The sequence below is a fragment of the Hypanus sabinus genome, chromosome 22 (assembly GCF_030144855.1).
Source record: "Hypanus sabinus isolate sHypSab1 chromosome 22, sHypSab1.hap1, whole genome shotgun sequence".
Classification (NCBI taxonomy): domain Eukaryota; kingdom Metazoa; phylum Chordata; class Chondrichthyes; order Myliobatiformes; family Dasyatidae; genus Hypanus; species Hypanus sabinus.
The window spans coordinates 24431089-24445936 of NC_082727.1; the positions used below are offsets into that span (position 1 = coordinate 24431089).

The window sequence follows — 14848 nt, forward strand, 5'->3', positions numbered from 1 at the left end:
AAGGTTTAATCCTAAAATAGTGCTGCTTGATCCAGTAGGTCTCGTGTCTAATGTCAATGGGCTGCTGCATCCTATGTAATTGGACTAAAATAAACCCTTTTTTTGAAAAATATGTCGCTTTTTTGTTTACATCTGAAGCAAAAAGGTAATAATGTAATGAAGAAAATTAATAACAAAAGGGGTAGACCTACCACGGACAGAGAGGTGAGCCATGCTTGACATGGTGCCATACTTGTTGCTAGCCGTACATGTAAACATCCCGGAGTCTTCAGCAAAGGCTTCAGCAATTACCAGGGTGCATATCTCCTCTAAAAAAATTCAGATGAATCATAGATGCTTTCCAAACATATTCAACTATTTAGTCATGTAACAATACATTAGAGCCACAGTTGTCTGCTTTGCCTGTGTTTTCCTCAATATATATTATATATTGAATTAATATGAACTTCAAATAGGCCAGTTGATGCTGCATTTTATGCCTGCATAAACCCAGTGGTATTTTTTAAATAACTAATCAGTAGATATTCTCATTCAGGTGATAAAAATATAAACCTATGGAGGGGCAAAGTCATTTAAGAGTCAAGTAATCATTTAAAGCTGGTAGAAAAGTATAAGTAGGAATCAGAAAGGAAATTTAATCTTAACATTTATTTCAAGAGGACAAGAACATAAAGAGATGATAATATGCTTTTTTTACAGTACTGTAGTCAGAATATATTTGGAGCATTGGGTTTACTTTTGGTTACCTGGTATTCATTGATTCCATAATGCACTGTGATGAGAAATGAGATAGATGGATCTACACTCGTGATAGTTTATAAAGATGAAGTGATTTTACATAATTACGTACTGCATATACAATTCTGAGAGGAACTAACTTGGTACAAACCAAAAGGATTTAGGAAGACACTAGTGGTTCTGGTTGGGGTGGAGTGAAAATTCATCTGAACGAATATATTGGCTGCCAGACTAAAGTTATGGGAATCTTGTACATAAACTTTGCAGTGCCTTGATGTTACAATCATTGGGTGAATGAGGAATTTGATGTATTTAACTTCAGACCTTAATTTCCATCTATCTACGCTTTTAGAGAACCAGATTCTTTCCTCAAGTGCAAGAAAAGCAGTAAAATTATATATAGCCAAACCATATTGAAACCAGACTCTTGGGCATGTGGGTGAGAACATTTATCATAACACTAAGTATTTGATTGGGATCCAACAATTGAAAACCACTTTTAATACATTAAAAATAGTATGATTGGGAATTGCAGATTGATTATGTGAGATTTTCATCAACTCTGCAGTTCTATCAGAAAGCCAACAATGGAGTCAGAATGTCAATAAAATTAGTAAGCTTATGTGAATCAAATGCAGCAATGTAATAACTACTTAGAACTTCTGTGCATTAAGTGTCAGATCTTTTTTCTATTAATTTAAAGTAGAATTAAATAGACAATGTATCACAAACAACCAAAAAGTGATCTTTAGTTCACTGCTACCCTGTTACTTGAGTATTTCCAAATGTACATTTTAGAAAACTCTTTGGGAAAGAAATTTAGGCATTTTGGTTCACCAAATGGTTGCTAACAAAATCTGAAGTTATGTGAAATTAGGTGATCCTAGCTTTGAGAATCATTGTCATGATTTACTCCTTTTGAAAAACTTTAAAACCTGGCCTGTCCTTTTCACAAATATTGTGGCCTTCTAGATATATAATTGTTGTGTCACTTGTGCATTGACCAACAAGAGAGGCAAATCACAGAAGATCACCTAAGGAGAAACTTTTGCACATAGAGGATGGTGATTGTATTGTATGAGCTGCCAAGAGGAAATGGGTGAGACAGGGGCAATAAAATCTCCTTGATTGGTACATGAGATGAGGGGCCTGGAAGAACATGGGCTGCATGCAGAAAATTGGAACTAGGTAGGTGGACATTGTGGTCAGCATAGACTTGTTGGCTGAAGGGCCTGTTTTGTGCTGTATTGCTCTATGACACTAAATGTACCTGGTAGTAGGTTCTGTGAACAGTTAACATAATCCTTAGTCTACTTAGAAGAACAAATTGTCTTTTGCAATAATTATAGGGGTGCATGCTTTTGTGCAAATACAGTAAAATCAATGTCCTTGGAACTCTCTTTATGCATAGTTCATGACTTTCATTGAAATGTGCTCCACATTTTATTGCAAGTTATTTCTAAAATGCAAAAGCTAACCTTTTCATTTAATTAAAAATGTTTCCTAAAATGTGTATTGTTTAACACACAAAACGCTGCAGGACTTTGACAGGCAGAATCTATGGTGGGAAATAGACAGTTAACATTTCAGATAGAGACCCTTAATCTGGACTGGAAATAAAAGGGAATGTAGCTGAATTTCCTTCAGTCCTTTGTCACTTCCACCTATCACTGGCCAGCTTCTGACATCTTTCCTGCCCACATGTGCAAAAGCCAGTAGGTTACAGGTGCATTTGGGTGAGTAATGTGATAGACAGAGGAGGGTGGGAATGATGACCAAAGCTGGGCAGTGATAGGTGGAAGTGACAAAGGACTGAAGATGATGGAATAAATTAGTGAAGATAGTGAAGCAGGAATAAATTGAAGAAGTTCGGGAGGGAAACCAGTGAGACAAACATGTGGATGTTAGGCAGATGGAGAGGGGGAGAAAGAGTGGTGGAGGAGAAAGTCATGGGATGATAGGAGCCAGTTGGATTAAGAGGAGAGAGAAAAAAGGGAAAAAGAGAAAAAGAGAGGAAAAGGGACAGAGGGACAGTGATTACCAGAAGGTTGAGAAATCAATGCTCATGCTGCCAGGTTGGAGACAGTCCAGGAAGAATTTGAGGTGATTTGATTTCCATTTGTCATGACCTGACAGTTGAAGAGGCCTTCTACAGATACGTCAGTGTGGTAAGTGAAGTGGAATTGAAATGACTTACCACTGGGAGATCCCTACTGGCATGACGAACACTATCTGTTTAAACTACTTTCTCTTTTAAAGCAATAAATTTAAACTCTGCAGCATGCCATTGAAATTGAGAAAGGAAAGTAACAAAAATGATAGAAGGATGATAATAGCTTAATCTGAGTAGCAAATTAATGATAAACATGTCTAAGAAGGAATAGAAAAGAAATAAAAGTGCCCAAAAATTTAATTGCATAATTATCTTTTAGCATTAAACAACTAAAAATTAACTTTAGAACATAAGAGAAAAGATCAGGAACACACCGCATAAGTTCCTTGAGCTTGTTCTGGCATTCAGTAAGTCAAAACTCCAGTTTCATGCCTGCTCCCCATTGCCTTTGATCCTATTATTGTCAAAACTTCAGTTTCCTTCAGCCTTAAATATATTTAATATCTAAGGATTCACAGTTATCTGGGGTACAGAACTTCAAAGGTTCATGGCCACTGAGAGAAATTTGCTTCATTTCAATCTTAAATGAGATATCCTGTATTCTAAACACATGCCTTCCTCTCTGGAATCCTCCATAAATGGAAACATTGCCTCAGCATGTATGCTATTAAGTTCAGAATCCATTTCCATTAGGTACCCCCCCACTCTTCAAAGCCACAGTAAATAAAAGCCCAATCATTCCTCTTGTGCTCATCTTGTTCCTCAGAATGAACCTAGTGTACCTTTTCTAAATTGTTCTAAGGCCTTAAATAAGAAGACCAGAAGCATTTTACGGTATGACAGGTGTGTCCTCACCTAAAGCAAAACTTCTCTATTTTATACTCAACCCGCCTTACAATAAAGGCCTGTTTAACTTTATATGAAGCAAATTAATTTCTGTATTTCATGCATATGACTATCATATCCTTCTGTACAGCAGCATTCTATACTTCTTCCCTGTTAAACAACATTTTGTTTCTTTCATTCCCCTTAGATACCCAGATAATCTTGCATATCCCATTTATAATCCTTCTGCTAAATTACATGCCGTGGCCACTTTATTAGGTACACCTGCTTGTTAATGCAAATATCAATCATGTGGCAGCAACTCAAAAGCATGTAGACATGGTCAAGGGGTTCAGTTGTTACTCAGGCCAAACATCAGAATCATAAGCGACTTTGACCATGGAATGATAGTTGGTGCCAGACAGGGTAGTTTGAGTATGTCAGAACCTGCTGATCTCCTGACAATGCTTCAAAAAACAAAAAGCATCCAGGGTGCAAAAACACCTTGTTAAAGAGAGGGGTCAAAGGAGAGTGACTGAATTGGGTCAAGCTGACAAGAAGGTGACAGTAACTCAAGTAACTACATTTTACAACAGTGGTGGGCAGAAGAGCATCTTCAGATGCACAACGTGTCAAACCTTCATATGGATGGGTTACAGCAGCAGAAGACTCCACCAGGTTTCCCTCCTGAGGCCACTTGTTCAGCAGATTCAATGTCCTTCATATAACATACTCTTGTCAAAAAATTAGTTATAATACTTGGTCAAATTGTGTAAATGTACTAATTGCATTAATTTCAAAAGCACCACATTAATTACTGTTTGAAAACCTAACATTTCTTTCCTAATTCTTTATTACCTTAATCAACATGCTAATACATTACTCAACTCCTTGAGTTCATATCTTATGCTATAATTTTTAAGTGGTACTGTACTGAAAGTCTTCAGAAATCCAAATATATAACAAGAAGGATATTACCATGAATAATGTTGAGTGATGAAGTAGCAAGGATACAACAGTGTTGTGGAAATATACAAGAGGACAGTGACTTTGAAGGATTTCAATTATTCCCATATTAATGGATCTTTACTGCTTATTCCCAGAACAATTTGGCTTCACCCTATCAGAGAACATAAATAGAAGATATTCTGCAGATACTGGAAAACCAGAGTAACACACAAAAAAATGCTGGAGGAACTCAACAGGTTAGAAAGCATCAATGGAGAGGCATAAACAGTCCATGTTTCAGGCTGAGACATAAACTCAAGAGATTCTGCAGTGCCATCCAGGTACTAACTAGGCCTGATCCTACCTAGTTTCTGAGATTGGATGGGATTGGGTGTTTCCAGGCAAGTATAGTATATTTATTCCCTTCCATTGATGCTGCCTAACCTTCTGAGTTCCTCCAGCATTTCATTGATGTTACCCTGTTGGAGATATCCTTTTGCCTTATCCATGCCTCTCCTATTCTAATTTAAAATTAACTTATTCTTTTGCTTTTCCAGTTCTGAAGGATTTTTAACCTATTCATGCTTTAATAAATCCTTTCTGCCTTGTGGAATGTTTTCATCACTTGTTTTTATCCAAGTGCAATCTCAATAAACATTACATGAATAAAGTTACCCAGCAAACTGAGTTAGAGAAGTACTGATTTGTCAACTGAACTTCACCTTTCTCATCCTTGCAATTGGAACCCTTTTTAATCGCATGTCTCTAGAGACGTGGCATGTTAGCCCTGAACAGCCACTGGACTCAGTGGTGAGGAAATCACCCTTCTCAAACTCCGTACATCTAGGGTTGTTATGACTTGTGTTCCACCAAAACCAGAAAGTTGGGATGTCTCAACCAGCCGAACCACGACCTATGCAAATACTGTGTAAATACTGCCCTCATGCAATTAGCCGTCGGCAAGAAGTAACAGATTGTATATTGCATACAATTATAAAGAAAAGTATATTTACAAATGTCAGCTTTATCGAATAGTTAATAGGAAAAAGAAAATAAAAAAGGGCCCATTACAGTTAACCCAATCCAAATGTGTACGTAAGTTTGAGTTCATCTTGAAGTTGTCTTTAACATCCTCAGCCATCTTCCCTCCTGTCTTCTGCCAGCTCCCACCAAAAAGACCTTGAACCACACCAGTGTCTGTCACAAAAACCTCTATGCCCAGCATTCTCCAGAACCTTCTCCCAATTCCATCACCCTGACTGACTGACACAACATTCCAAAGTTGAACAACATAGCCCATTATCTTTTGCTGAAACCTAGGCATACTAAAAGCAGAACAGATAGCTCTTACAGAACTGCTAAAATCAAATACCTGCTACATAGCAATAACACAGGGCATAACACAATTGTTCAGACATTATGCACGCTCTGCACATTGTTACTTTGCATGTTCTTACCTCATTGTAACATTGTGATAGCAAGGAACACACCACAACCACTTTGGATGGGAAGATTGTAACCAGTTGGGAGGACTGCTAAATTCCTGCTCACAAAATGCACATCATAGCCCAGCGATTTAAATGTCTTCACATTTCTATCCTGCCAGTTTTTTCCCTTAACTTCACCAGAATTTAAGTTTGGGCCTATCATAGCTGTTTATGAAGGATACCTGCTTCTGAAGAATGTATTTAATATTCCTTTGGCTTGTTGATTCCTTAAATAGATTGGTCTGATGTTTGATTTTATGAAAAGAGACACAAGAGATGGCAGGTTTTGGAAATGAGAGCAAAATCAACTGCTGGAAGAACTCTGTGGGTCAAGCAGCATCAGTGCAGAGGGGATAAAAGATCAATGCTTTGGTTTGAGACCCTATATCAGGACTGGTTTAAAAGGACATCCTTTATTCCCTCCAATAAAGTACGCATGAAGAGTCTGGATATGTATATGACTTGACTGCTATATAAAAAAAAACAAATGGAAAATCTCCAGGAACAGTTCTGTTTCTTGACAGAGCTGAAACATCTGCAATTCAGAAACAAATACAGTTGAACATGGCATTCTTCTTGTACATGTTGGTAGTAACCTGACTTACAAACCTATTTCTTTTTTCATATACCCAGTACAGAGATCTGGCAAAAAATATTTCAATATCTGCCAGATATATTTATGAACTTGTGTCTAACAAAAAAAACCCTATAAATATTTCAGAAAACAAACTGAACAAACTAATGGGTCATAAAGAAACTCCTTTGAGTAACTATTGTAACACACACAGGTCACGATGAAGGGTCTTGGCCCGAAACATTAACTGTTCATTCATTTCCATAATGCTGCCTGACGGGCTGAGTTCCTTCAGCATTTTGTATGGGTTGCTCTAGATTTCCAATGTCTAAGTACATAGTCTCTTGTGTCTATTATTGAGTACATATTGCAGTATTTTCATAAACCTTAATCATTTTTCTCTTGTTTTTACTGGGAAATTTCAGGAAACCGGAAAACACGCAGTTCCAAAGTAAAATTTAGAAATTAATTATTGTTCTAGTATAACAACTTGCTTGTGTTATTGACAATCTATAGAGCCTAATTCTACTCAAGGAAATTAAATAAGGAAATTGTCAAGCTGGAGTATTTCTGTTGAATATTTTTAAGTTTAAATCCATTTTCAAACATGCAAAATAGCCTGGATAGCCTGGATGGGTCAGAGAGGAATTTTCCAGACTTTTTCTCCTCAATTGGCAAATCGTTTTTTTTCCCCCCGGGTGATCACATGGGTTTGGGCGGGATGAATAATTTAAAATAAAATGGGCGGCATGGTGCCCTGTTGGTTGGCACTGTTGCCTTGTGGGATTCGGTGAAAACTAGAGTTAAGATTGGATCAGCCATGATCTTGTTGAATGGCAGAGCAGGCTTGAAGGGCCGATTGGCCTACTCCTGCTCCTATCTCTTATGTTTTTATGTTCTTATGTTAAAACCTACTGGGTTACACATTTCCAAATAATCTCATCTAAGTGATCCAGTGTAATACTGTGATGAGACATTAACACCAATGCTGGATCCAGCTCAGATGGATCCAAAGGATCCATGGAGTCTTACAGCAAGACTCTTTCTTTCAGGTTTTGGGGTGGTTGTAGATCGATTGTGCCTAGAGGTGAATGATCAGTAGTGTTCCACAGAGATCTGTTCTGGGACCCCTGCTCTTTGTAATTATGTATTATAAATGCCTTCCAGGACATAGAAGATGTCCCAAATTATTTGTGACTACAGAATGCCACACCTGAGTCTAGAAATCATATTATATGGTTATGTCACGCAGGTGAGAAACTGCTAGAAAATCCAGCAGTCTAATGAACAAGGAGGCAATTAAAAGAGAGAGGGGACTCTGACTTGGTGTTGATAACACTTTTAATTGTGACCTTGAGAGAGAGAGAGAGTACGGCACCAGCTGAGACACGAGCTGGGAAGTCACCATGGTAACAGCTCAGAGCGGTTGAGCTAATGGACAGCTGGAATTTCAAATGGATTATGAAAAGTTGTGGCTTTTGGTCTGATAATGGCAGAGGAGACACGACATGGGAGAAGTGCGGAAGCTACCCGAGAAACCAGTGGTGGAGTTTAAGACCACCACGGGGTTGGAGGCCATGGACCGATTAATTTCGACCTGTGATTACCAGTGCGGTTAAGAGCTTGCATGTAGGGATCTGCTGGTGGTGAACCCGTGCCGTGGGTTAGTAGACTGTTCCCTAGAAGGGGCTCTGTCCATCTGTGTCTGTGTGGGGTTCACACAAAGTGACTCTAAAGACTTCAGAAGCAAGAACAACTAAAGCTGCTGACTTAAACAACAACTCAATTAACTCTCTCTCTCTCCATCAATTCAACTCGACGCAACACAAAGTGAACTGAACTGCTTAAACTTACCTGACACCATAAGACTGATATCTACCTCTGGGACTATTATCTTTGTATCCACACACACATTTACAGATATATATATAATAGTTTATAACCTGTATCGTATTATCTGGTTTTAATGATATTAGTTCGTAGTAGTAATAAATATAGTCTTAATTTATAGTAAACCAGACTCCAGGTGTGTTGCATTTCTGCTGGTCCTTTTCAACTTGTCACGGGATTCATGACAGTTATATTATAATTAGACATAAGGCCTTTTGCATTTTTGTTATAGAGATTATAAACCAGCTACATGGAATCTGAATACTTAATTAAAGTAACTATAGGAACATTGAAAATAAAACTAATTCAAGAAAGTTATATTCCTCATTGGCATCTACGGAGGTTCAGAGTTATTCATCACTAGTTGTTTCAATATTCTACAGAGGCCTTAATCAGCTAAGTAATGAAATATTACAAACCATCTTTGGAAAGACAGGTCTTCAAGGCACAACAGAGCTGAAATCCAGACAAGCAAACAAACTGAACAGCTTAACCTAAGCCACTTATGACACTTCTCAATTGTGGTACGATGAGACAGAACATCTGGTTATTTGTAAGATCGTGACAAGGAAATTCATAATGCATTTAGTGTGCAATGTTCATGCCAAAAGCAAGTGCCCCTAGAGCCTATACATTCACAGCTTGCATTTCATAAAATGGTCCAATGAAGTGAAAACACAGAAATAATCTTTAATCGCAAAACCTGTGTATTGTGGACAACTGGAAAATTGAGATTTGACATGTGCAATTGAATTTGTTTTTAAAAATTGAATATAAGGTTCTGAACACATTCAAGATTAACAGTTTTGTTACTGTAATGAGCCATCCAGGAGAAATGTCATAGTAATACAAGAGAAATTATGTGAGGATTTGAACTCCATAGGCCATTGGGTTTGGCAGGAAAAAGAGGTTAAGAGTCCATAAGAAGAAATCCACAAAAATATTGACAGCTTAGCATATGCACTTGCCAATCCCTAGTTTTTTTTCAATTGGCCATGTTAGTCACGTACTATTGCCATTAAACTTTACTTATGGGCAGAGACATTTGAACACACATTGCCAGTTATTTTAACATCAAGTAATTAAAAACTTCTGATTCATTGCATGTTATGTTGGGATTTCAATGAAGTTCGTCCTGGTCTTACATCATTGAGTCAGAGTCATAGAGTACTACACAGCACAGAAACAGGCCCTTCAGCCCATCTAGTCATAACTAACTAGTCCCATCAACCTGTACCCAGACCATAGCCCTCCATACCCCTCCCATCAATGTGCTTATCCAACTTTTTCTTAACTATTGAAACTGAAGCTGCTTTCACTACTTCCACTGGCAGCTTGTTCCACATTCTCATCACCCTCAGAGTGAAGAAATTCCCCCTCATATTCCCCTTAAATATTTTATCTTTCATCCTTAACCCATGATCTCTAATTGTCGTCTCACCTAACCTCAGTGGGAAAAGCCTGCTTGCATCTACCCTATCTATGCCTCTCATAATTCTGTATACCTCTACCAAACCTCCCCTCATTCTCTTATGCTCTAGGGAATAAAACCCTAACCTATTTAACCTTTTCCTATAACTCAGGTCCTCAAGTTCTGGCAACATCCTTGTAAATATTCTTTGCACACTTTCAATCTCATTGATATCCTTCCTGTAAGTAGGTGAACAGAACTGGACACAATACTCCAAATTAGGCCTCACTGTCTTATGCAGCTTCAAGATAATATTCTAACTCCTGTACTCAATACTTTGATTTAAGAAGGACAATGTGACAAAAGCTGTCTTTACAACCCTATCTAACTTGGACACCAATTTCACAGAATTATGTATCTGTATTCCAAGATCCCTCTGTTCTACCACATTCTTCAGTGCCTTACTGTTCACCGTGCAACTCTTACCATGGTTTGTTCTCACAAAGTGCAACAACTCACACTTGTCTGCTTTAAATTCTATCTGCAATTTTTCAGCCCATTTTTCCAGCTGGTCCAGTTCCCTCTTCAAGATGTGGTAGCCTTCCCCGCTGTCCACTGCACCTCGAATCTTGGTGTCACCTGCAAATTTGCTAATCCAGTTTAATATGGATGACAAACAACAATGGACCCAGCACCAATCCCCATGGCACATCACTAGTCATAGGCCTCCAGTTAGAGAGGCCTCTCTCCGACTTCTGCAAAGTCATCATTCAATTTACTACCTTATCCTGAATGCCAAGTGATGAACCTTCTTGACCAACCTTCCATGTGGGACGTTATCAAAGGCCTTGTTAAAGTCCATGTAAATCACACCCACTGCCATGCCTTCATCAACTTTCTTGGTAACTTCCCTGTAAAACTCTAACATTGGTTCGACATAACCTACCACACACAAAGTCATATTGACTAACCCTAATCAGTTCTTGTCTATCCAAGTATTTATATATCTGGTTTCTAGTCAGATTGTCAGCAGGTAAGAGTGGGCTCCTTCACCTCTACCCCTCTGACCCTCAACACAGGTCATAGGTGCCCCTTAGGGCTGTGTCCTAAGCCCCTTCCTTTACTCTCTGTATACCCATGACTGTGTCGCCACACACAGCTCCAATCTGCTAATTAAATTTGCTGCTGATACTACGCTAATTGGCCTAATCTCAAATAATAATGAGGCAGCCTGAAGAAGTCACTACACTGACACAGTGGTGTTAAGAAAACAACCTCTTCCTCAATGTCACAAAAACAAAGGAGCTGGTTGTGGACTACAGGAGGAATGAAGACAAGCTAACCCCTACTGACATCAGTGGATCTGGGATTGAGAGGGTGAACAGCTTCAAGTTCCTCAGTATACACATCACCGAGGATCTCATGTGGTTTGTATATATTGGCTGTGTGGTGAAAAAGGCACAACAGTGCCTCTTTCACCTCAGATGGTTGAAGAAGTTTGGTATGGGCCCCCATATCCTAAGAAATTTCTACAGGAGCACAATTGAGAGCACCCAGACTTGCTGCATCACTGCCTGGTATGGATATTGTACTTCCCTTAATCGCAGGACTCTGCAGAGAGTGGTGCGGTCAGCCCAGTGTATCTGTAGATGTGAACTTTCTACTAGACATTTACAAAGAAAGGTGTGTAAAATGGGCCTGAAGGATCATTAGGGACCCGAGTCACCCCAACTACAAACTGTTCCAGCTGCTACCATCCAGGAAACGGTACCACTGCATAAAAGCCAGGACAGCTTCTTCCACCAGACCATCAAACTGATTAATTCATGTTGATAAAATTGGATTCTATATTATATTGACTGTCCTATTGAACATACTACTTATTATAAATTACTATAAATTGCACATTGCACATTTAGACAGAGACATAACATAAAGACTTTTACTCCTCATGTATACGAAGCATGTAAGAAATAATGTCAATTCAATTCAATTCAATTCTTAGAATACCTTCCAATAACTTACCTACTACTGATGTTAGCTTCACTGGCCAATAACTTTCCAATTTATTTTTAGAGACTTCCCCATATCTCATTCAGCTCAATGCATAGATGACCATGCTGATCTTCAAGAGGACCGATTCTATCCCTTACTATCCTTTTGCTCTTAATATACCTGTAGAAGCCTTTGGGAGTCTCCTTCACCTTGTCTGCTAGAGCAACCTAATGTCTAAAGTAATTTACATACCAGATATGCTTAAAGTTACATTATCCATACATGGTTCATTTGGATGATCATACAGAGAAAAATTGGATTTTTGCTGCTCCAGACTCACACATTAAGGTAACTCTCATACTTACATTTTCATATCCTCTCCAACTGATCTCTTCTCCTAATCTGTTCCAGCACAACTCTCAGATAGCTTGATGAACACAACCCTCTAATGGCTCTCTCACCTACCCTGGGGACCCTTTCTCCAATGACCAGTCCAAGACCCACTCAGGCCCTCTGATAGGTAAGGTGTCAATATCCAACTCAATACCCCCAATAATAATCTGTAAATTAAAGTGCAAGAAGTGTTGTGATCAATATTTTTCCTTCAACTGACATCATGCAAGTGAATTATCTGGTTATTTTCACACTGTTGTGCATATATTTGCTGTATTAGAAAAGTGATCACATGTCCAAAGTTACTGTGCCATTATCTGTGAAGCACCGTGAGACCTGTGGCCATGGAATTCAGTATGGAAATGCCTCTCCACATTTTGATTTCTTCTGGTCTGAAAAATGTTTGAATAAAGCCAGTAATGTTGGGAGTCTCACCAAATTGTTAACCAGGGCCTTGAGTTCATATTCAGGCTGTAATTACTCTGTAAGTGTAGTACACAATAGTACTAATCTCATAGTTAAGCTTTTGGAAAGTCATAATGACATTGTAGATGGTATTAGAATCTTTCTACAGTTTCAGTCAACTTTTAAGATTGCGATTTTGCTACATTTGCTTTTAGTTTCTCCATATTGTACAAATGAATTTACAGAAAAAGTACAGAAGGATCATTGATATCTTCTTCCCTTAAATAAACTGTAAATTACTACAATTCTTGCTAATTTTACCTAAATATGCACTCCATGAAAATCCCATAAATTGCAAAATATCCAAACACTCACCTGAATCGCTCATTGATCTTGGCTCTACATCAATAAAAAGCAAACAGGAAAGGACAAAAAGTAAAAGTCCATTAGGACAACTATCTTTTTTAAAAAATGGTAAGCATTTAAAAAGTGGTTACTTAGAGAATAAAACATACATATTGCAAATAAAATTCATTTGAATCTGTTCAAGATTGGTGAATAGTTTTAATGTTAGAAAACTAAAAGTATTTAACTCCTGTGAAGTTACATACTTCAAAATATTTAGAATCATTGCCAAGTAAGCCTCTTTTGGGATTGTTCACGTCAGCTGAGTTTTCTTTTAGTAGCTATACTGCACAATGTTACAATTCTGCAAGCAATCATTCCCTTTTAAAGAAGCAAATCTAATTATAGCAAACAGCCACAGCCTCAGTTCATCTGGGGATTTCTGCTTATTGTAGAATTCAAAAATTTGAGGTTGGTTACCTGACGGTGATTAATATAAAAGTTCCTGATATACTCTTAATATTCTCTTGTATTTTCATTGCAACTGCCTCTTACTTTTGACCTGTTCTTTGTCATAAAGATTGAATTTCCAAATAAAAGTGTAACTTACTGGGATATTCATAGAGGTCCTTGAAATCATTAAAACTGTGAGACATATGATATATTTTGTTTGGTACTGTGCTCATTCATATACATGAGCATAATGAATCCCAAGCGTTGGAATCAGCTCGTATATTATCTGTATCCCTGATCTCCCCTCTATTTTTGTCACATGTTTAAAGCAGTAGGATTTTTTTTGTATTTTTGAAAGGCTCTTTGAATCCAATCTATGTTGATAGATGATCAAAGGATAATGTTTTAAAACTTTTTATGCTGAGTTTTAGGCCATTGATCCTTAAGATGCTTACTCAGATCAGGTGATATGAACATATTAGGATGTCATGGATTTAGCCAGGGTGCAAAGGGGAATGACAGGAATGAAAGCCTTTAGTTCTGGAAGACTAGGGTGTCTCAGTTGACAGATGGTATTAAGATACTGTAGAAATTTTGTAAGATTAAGACTCAATAGATCAGAAATTTGCTTAATTTACTGGAGAGTAAATGAGGTAACACTATTTAAGATCATGACAGACTATGAATACAAAACATTAGTGCAATACACTATCAACATAGTGGACATGAATTCTTTTCCCAGGCTTTAGGGAGAGAGGAGGAGCATGAGATTAATTGAATATCTATTTGTTTCAACTGCATAGTTGTTAAAAATAATTTGGTCAAATAAATGTTAGCAACAACCAAACCTTCTTGTGGTTCTTCCTGTGGTGTTTAATATTTTAAAACGTAGCATAGACAGGTTGAATGTCCTTTTATTAGGTTATCACACTAGGAAAGCTATTTAAAAAGGAGGAATAGCCCAGGTTCTATAGGTAAATGCCAGCCTTTTTACTCCATTAAATGCCCTGGAGTTTCTGGCATCAATCGGCCATAATTTGAAAGCCCATATTTTATTACACTGGTGAAGCAGGACATTGATAAAATTTCCCAACATTTACACTGGAAATCTGCTCTTGGACCATACTCCCATCATTAAGTAAACATTTACCTTCTTTTCCCGTCAGAAGGTTGCCTGAACAAAGCACAAGAAGCCAGATTTCAACTGCCTGCTCACTGAAAGCCTTTGCTGGTGAAATCACTCATTTATTGCAGTGCCAGGCATGAGAAAT

The 14848-nt window shown here is 37.9% G+C and overlaps 1 protein-coding gene across 7 annotated transcripts in view; it reads right to left on the minus strand.

Moving 5' to 3' along the window:
- mypn (myopalladin) overlaps positions 1-14848 on the minus strand; it is a 294291-nt gene that overhangs the window by 96897 nt on the left and 182546 nt on the right. For 5 of the 7 annotated variants that reach the window (XR_009507421.1, XM_059947325.1, XM_059947327.1 and 2 more), the window contains 2 exons: positions 13155-13178; positions 192-308 (listed from right to left, as the gene is read on the minus strand). Coding sequence is in view for 6 of the 7 variants with exons in the window: in XM_059947325.1 (XP_059803308.1) it covers positions 192-308; positions 13155-13178 (141 nt within the window). In the remaining variant the exon portion in view is untranslated. Of the gene's footprint in view, positions 1-191; positions 309-4314; positions 4393-13154; positions 13179-14848 lie in introns of those variants that run through there. The other 2 variants (XM_059947329.1, XM_059947330.1) reach the window with 2 other exon arrangements.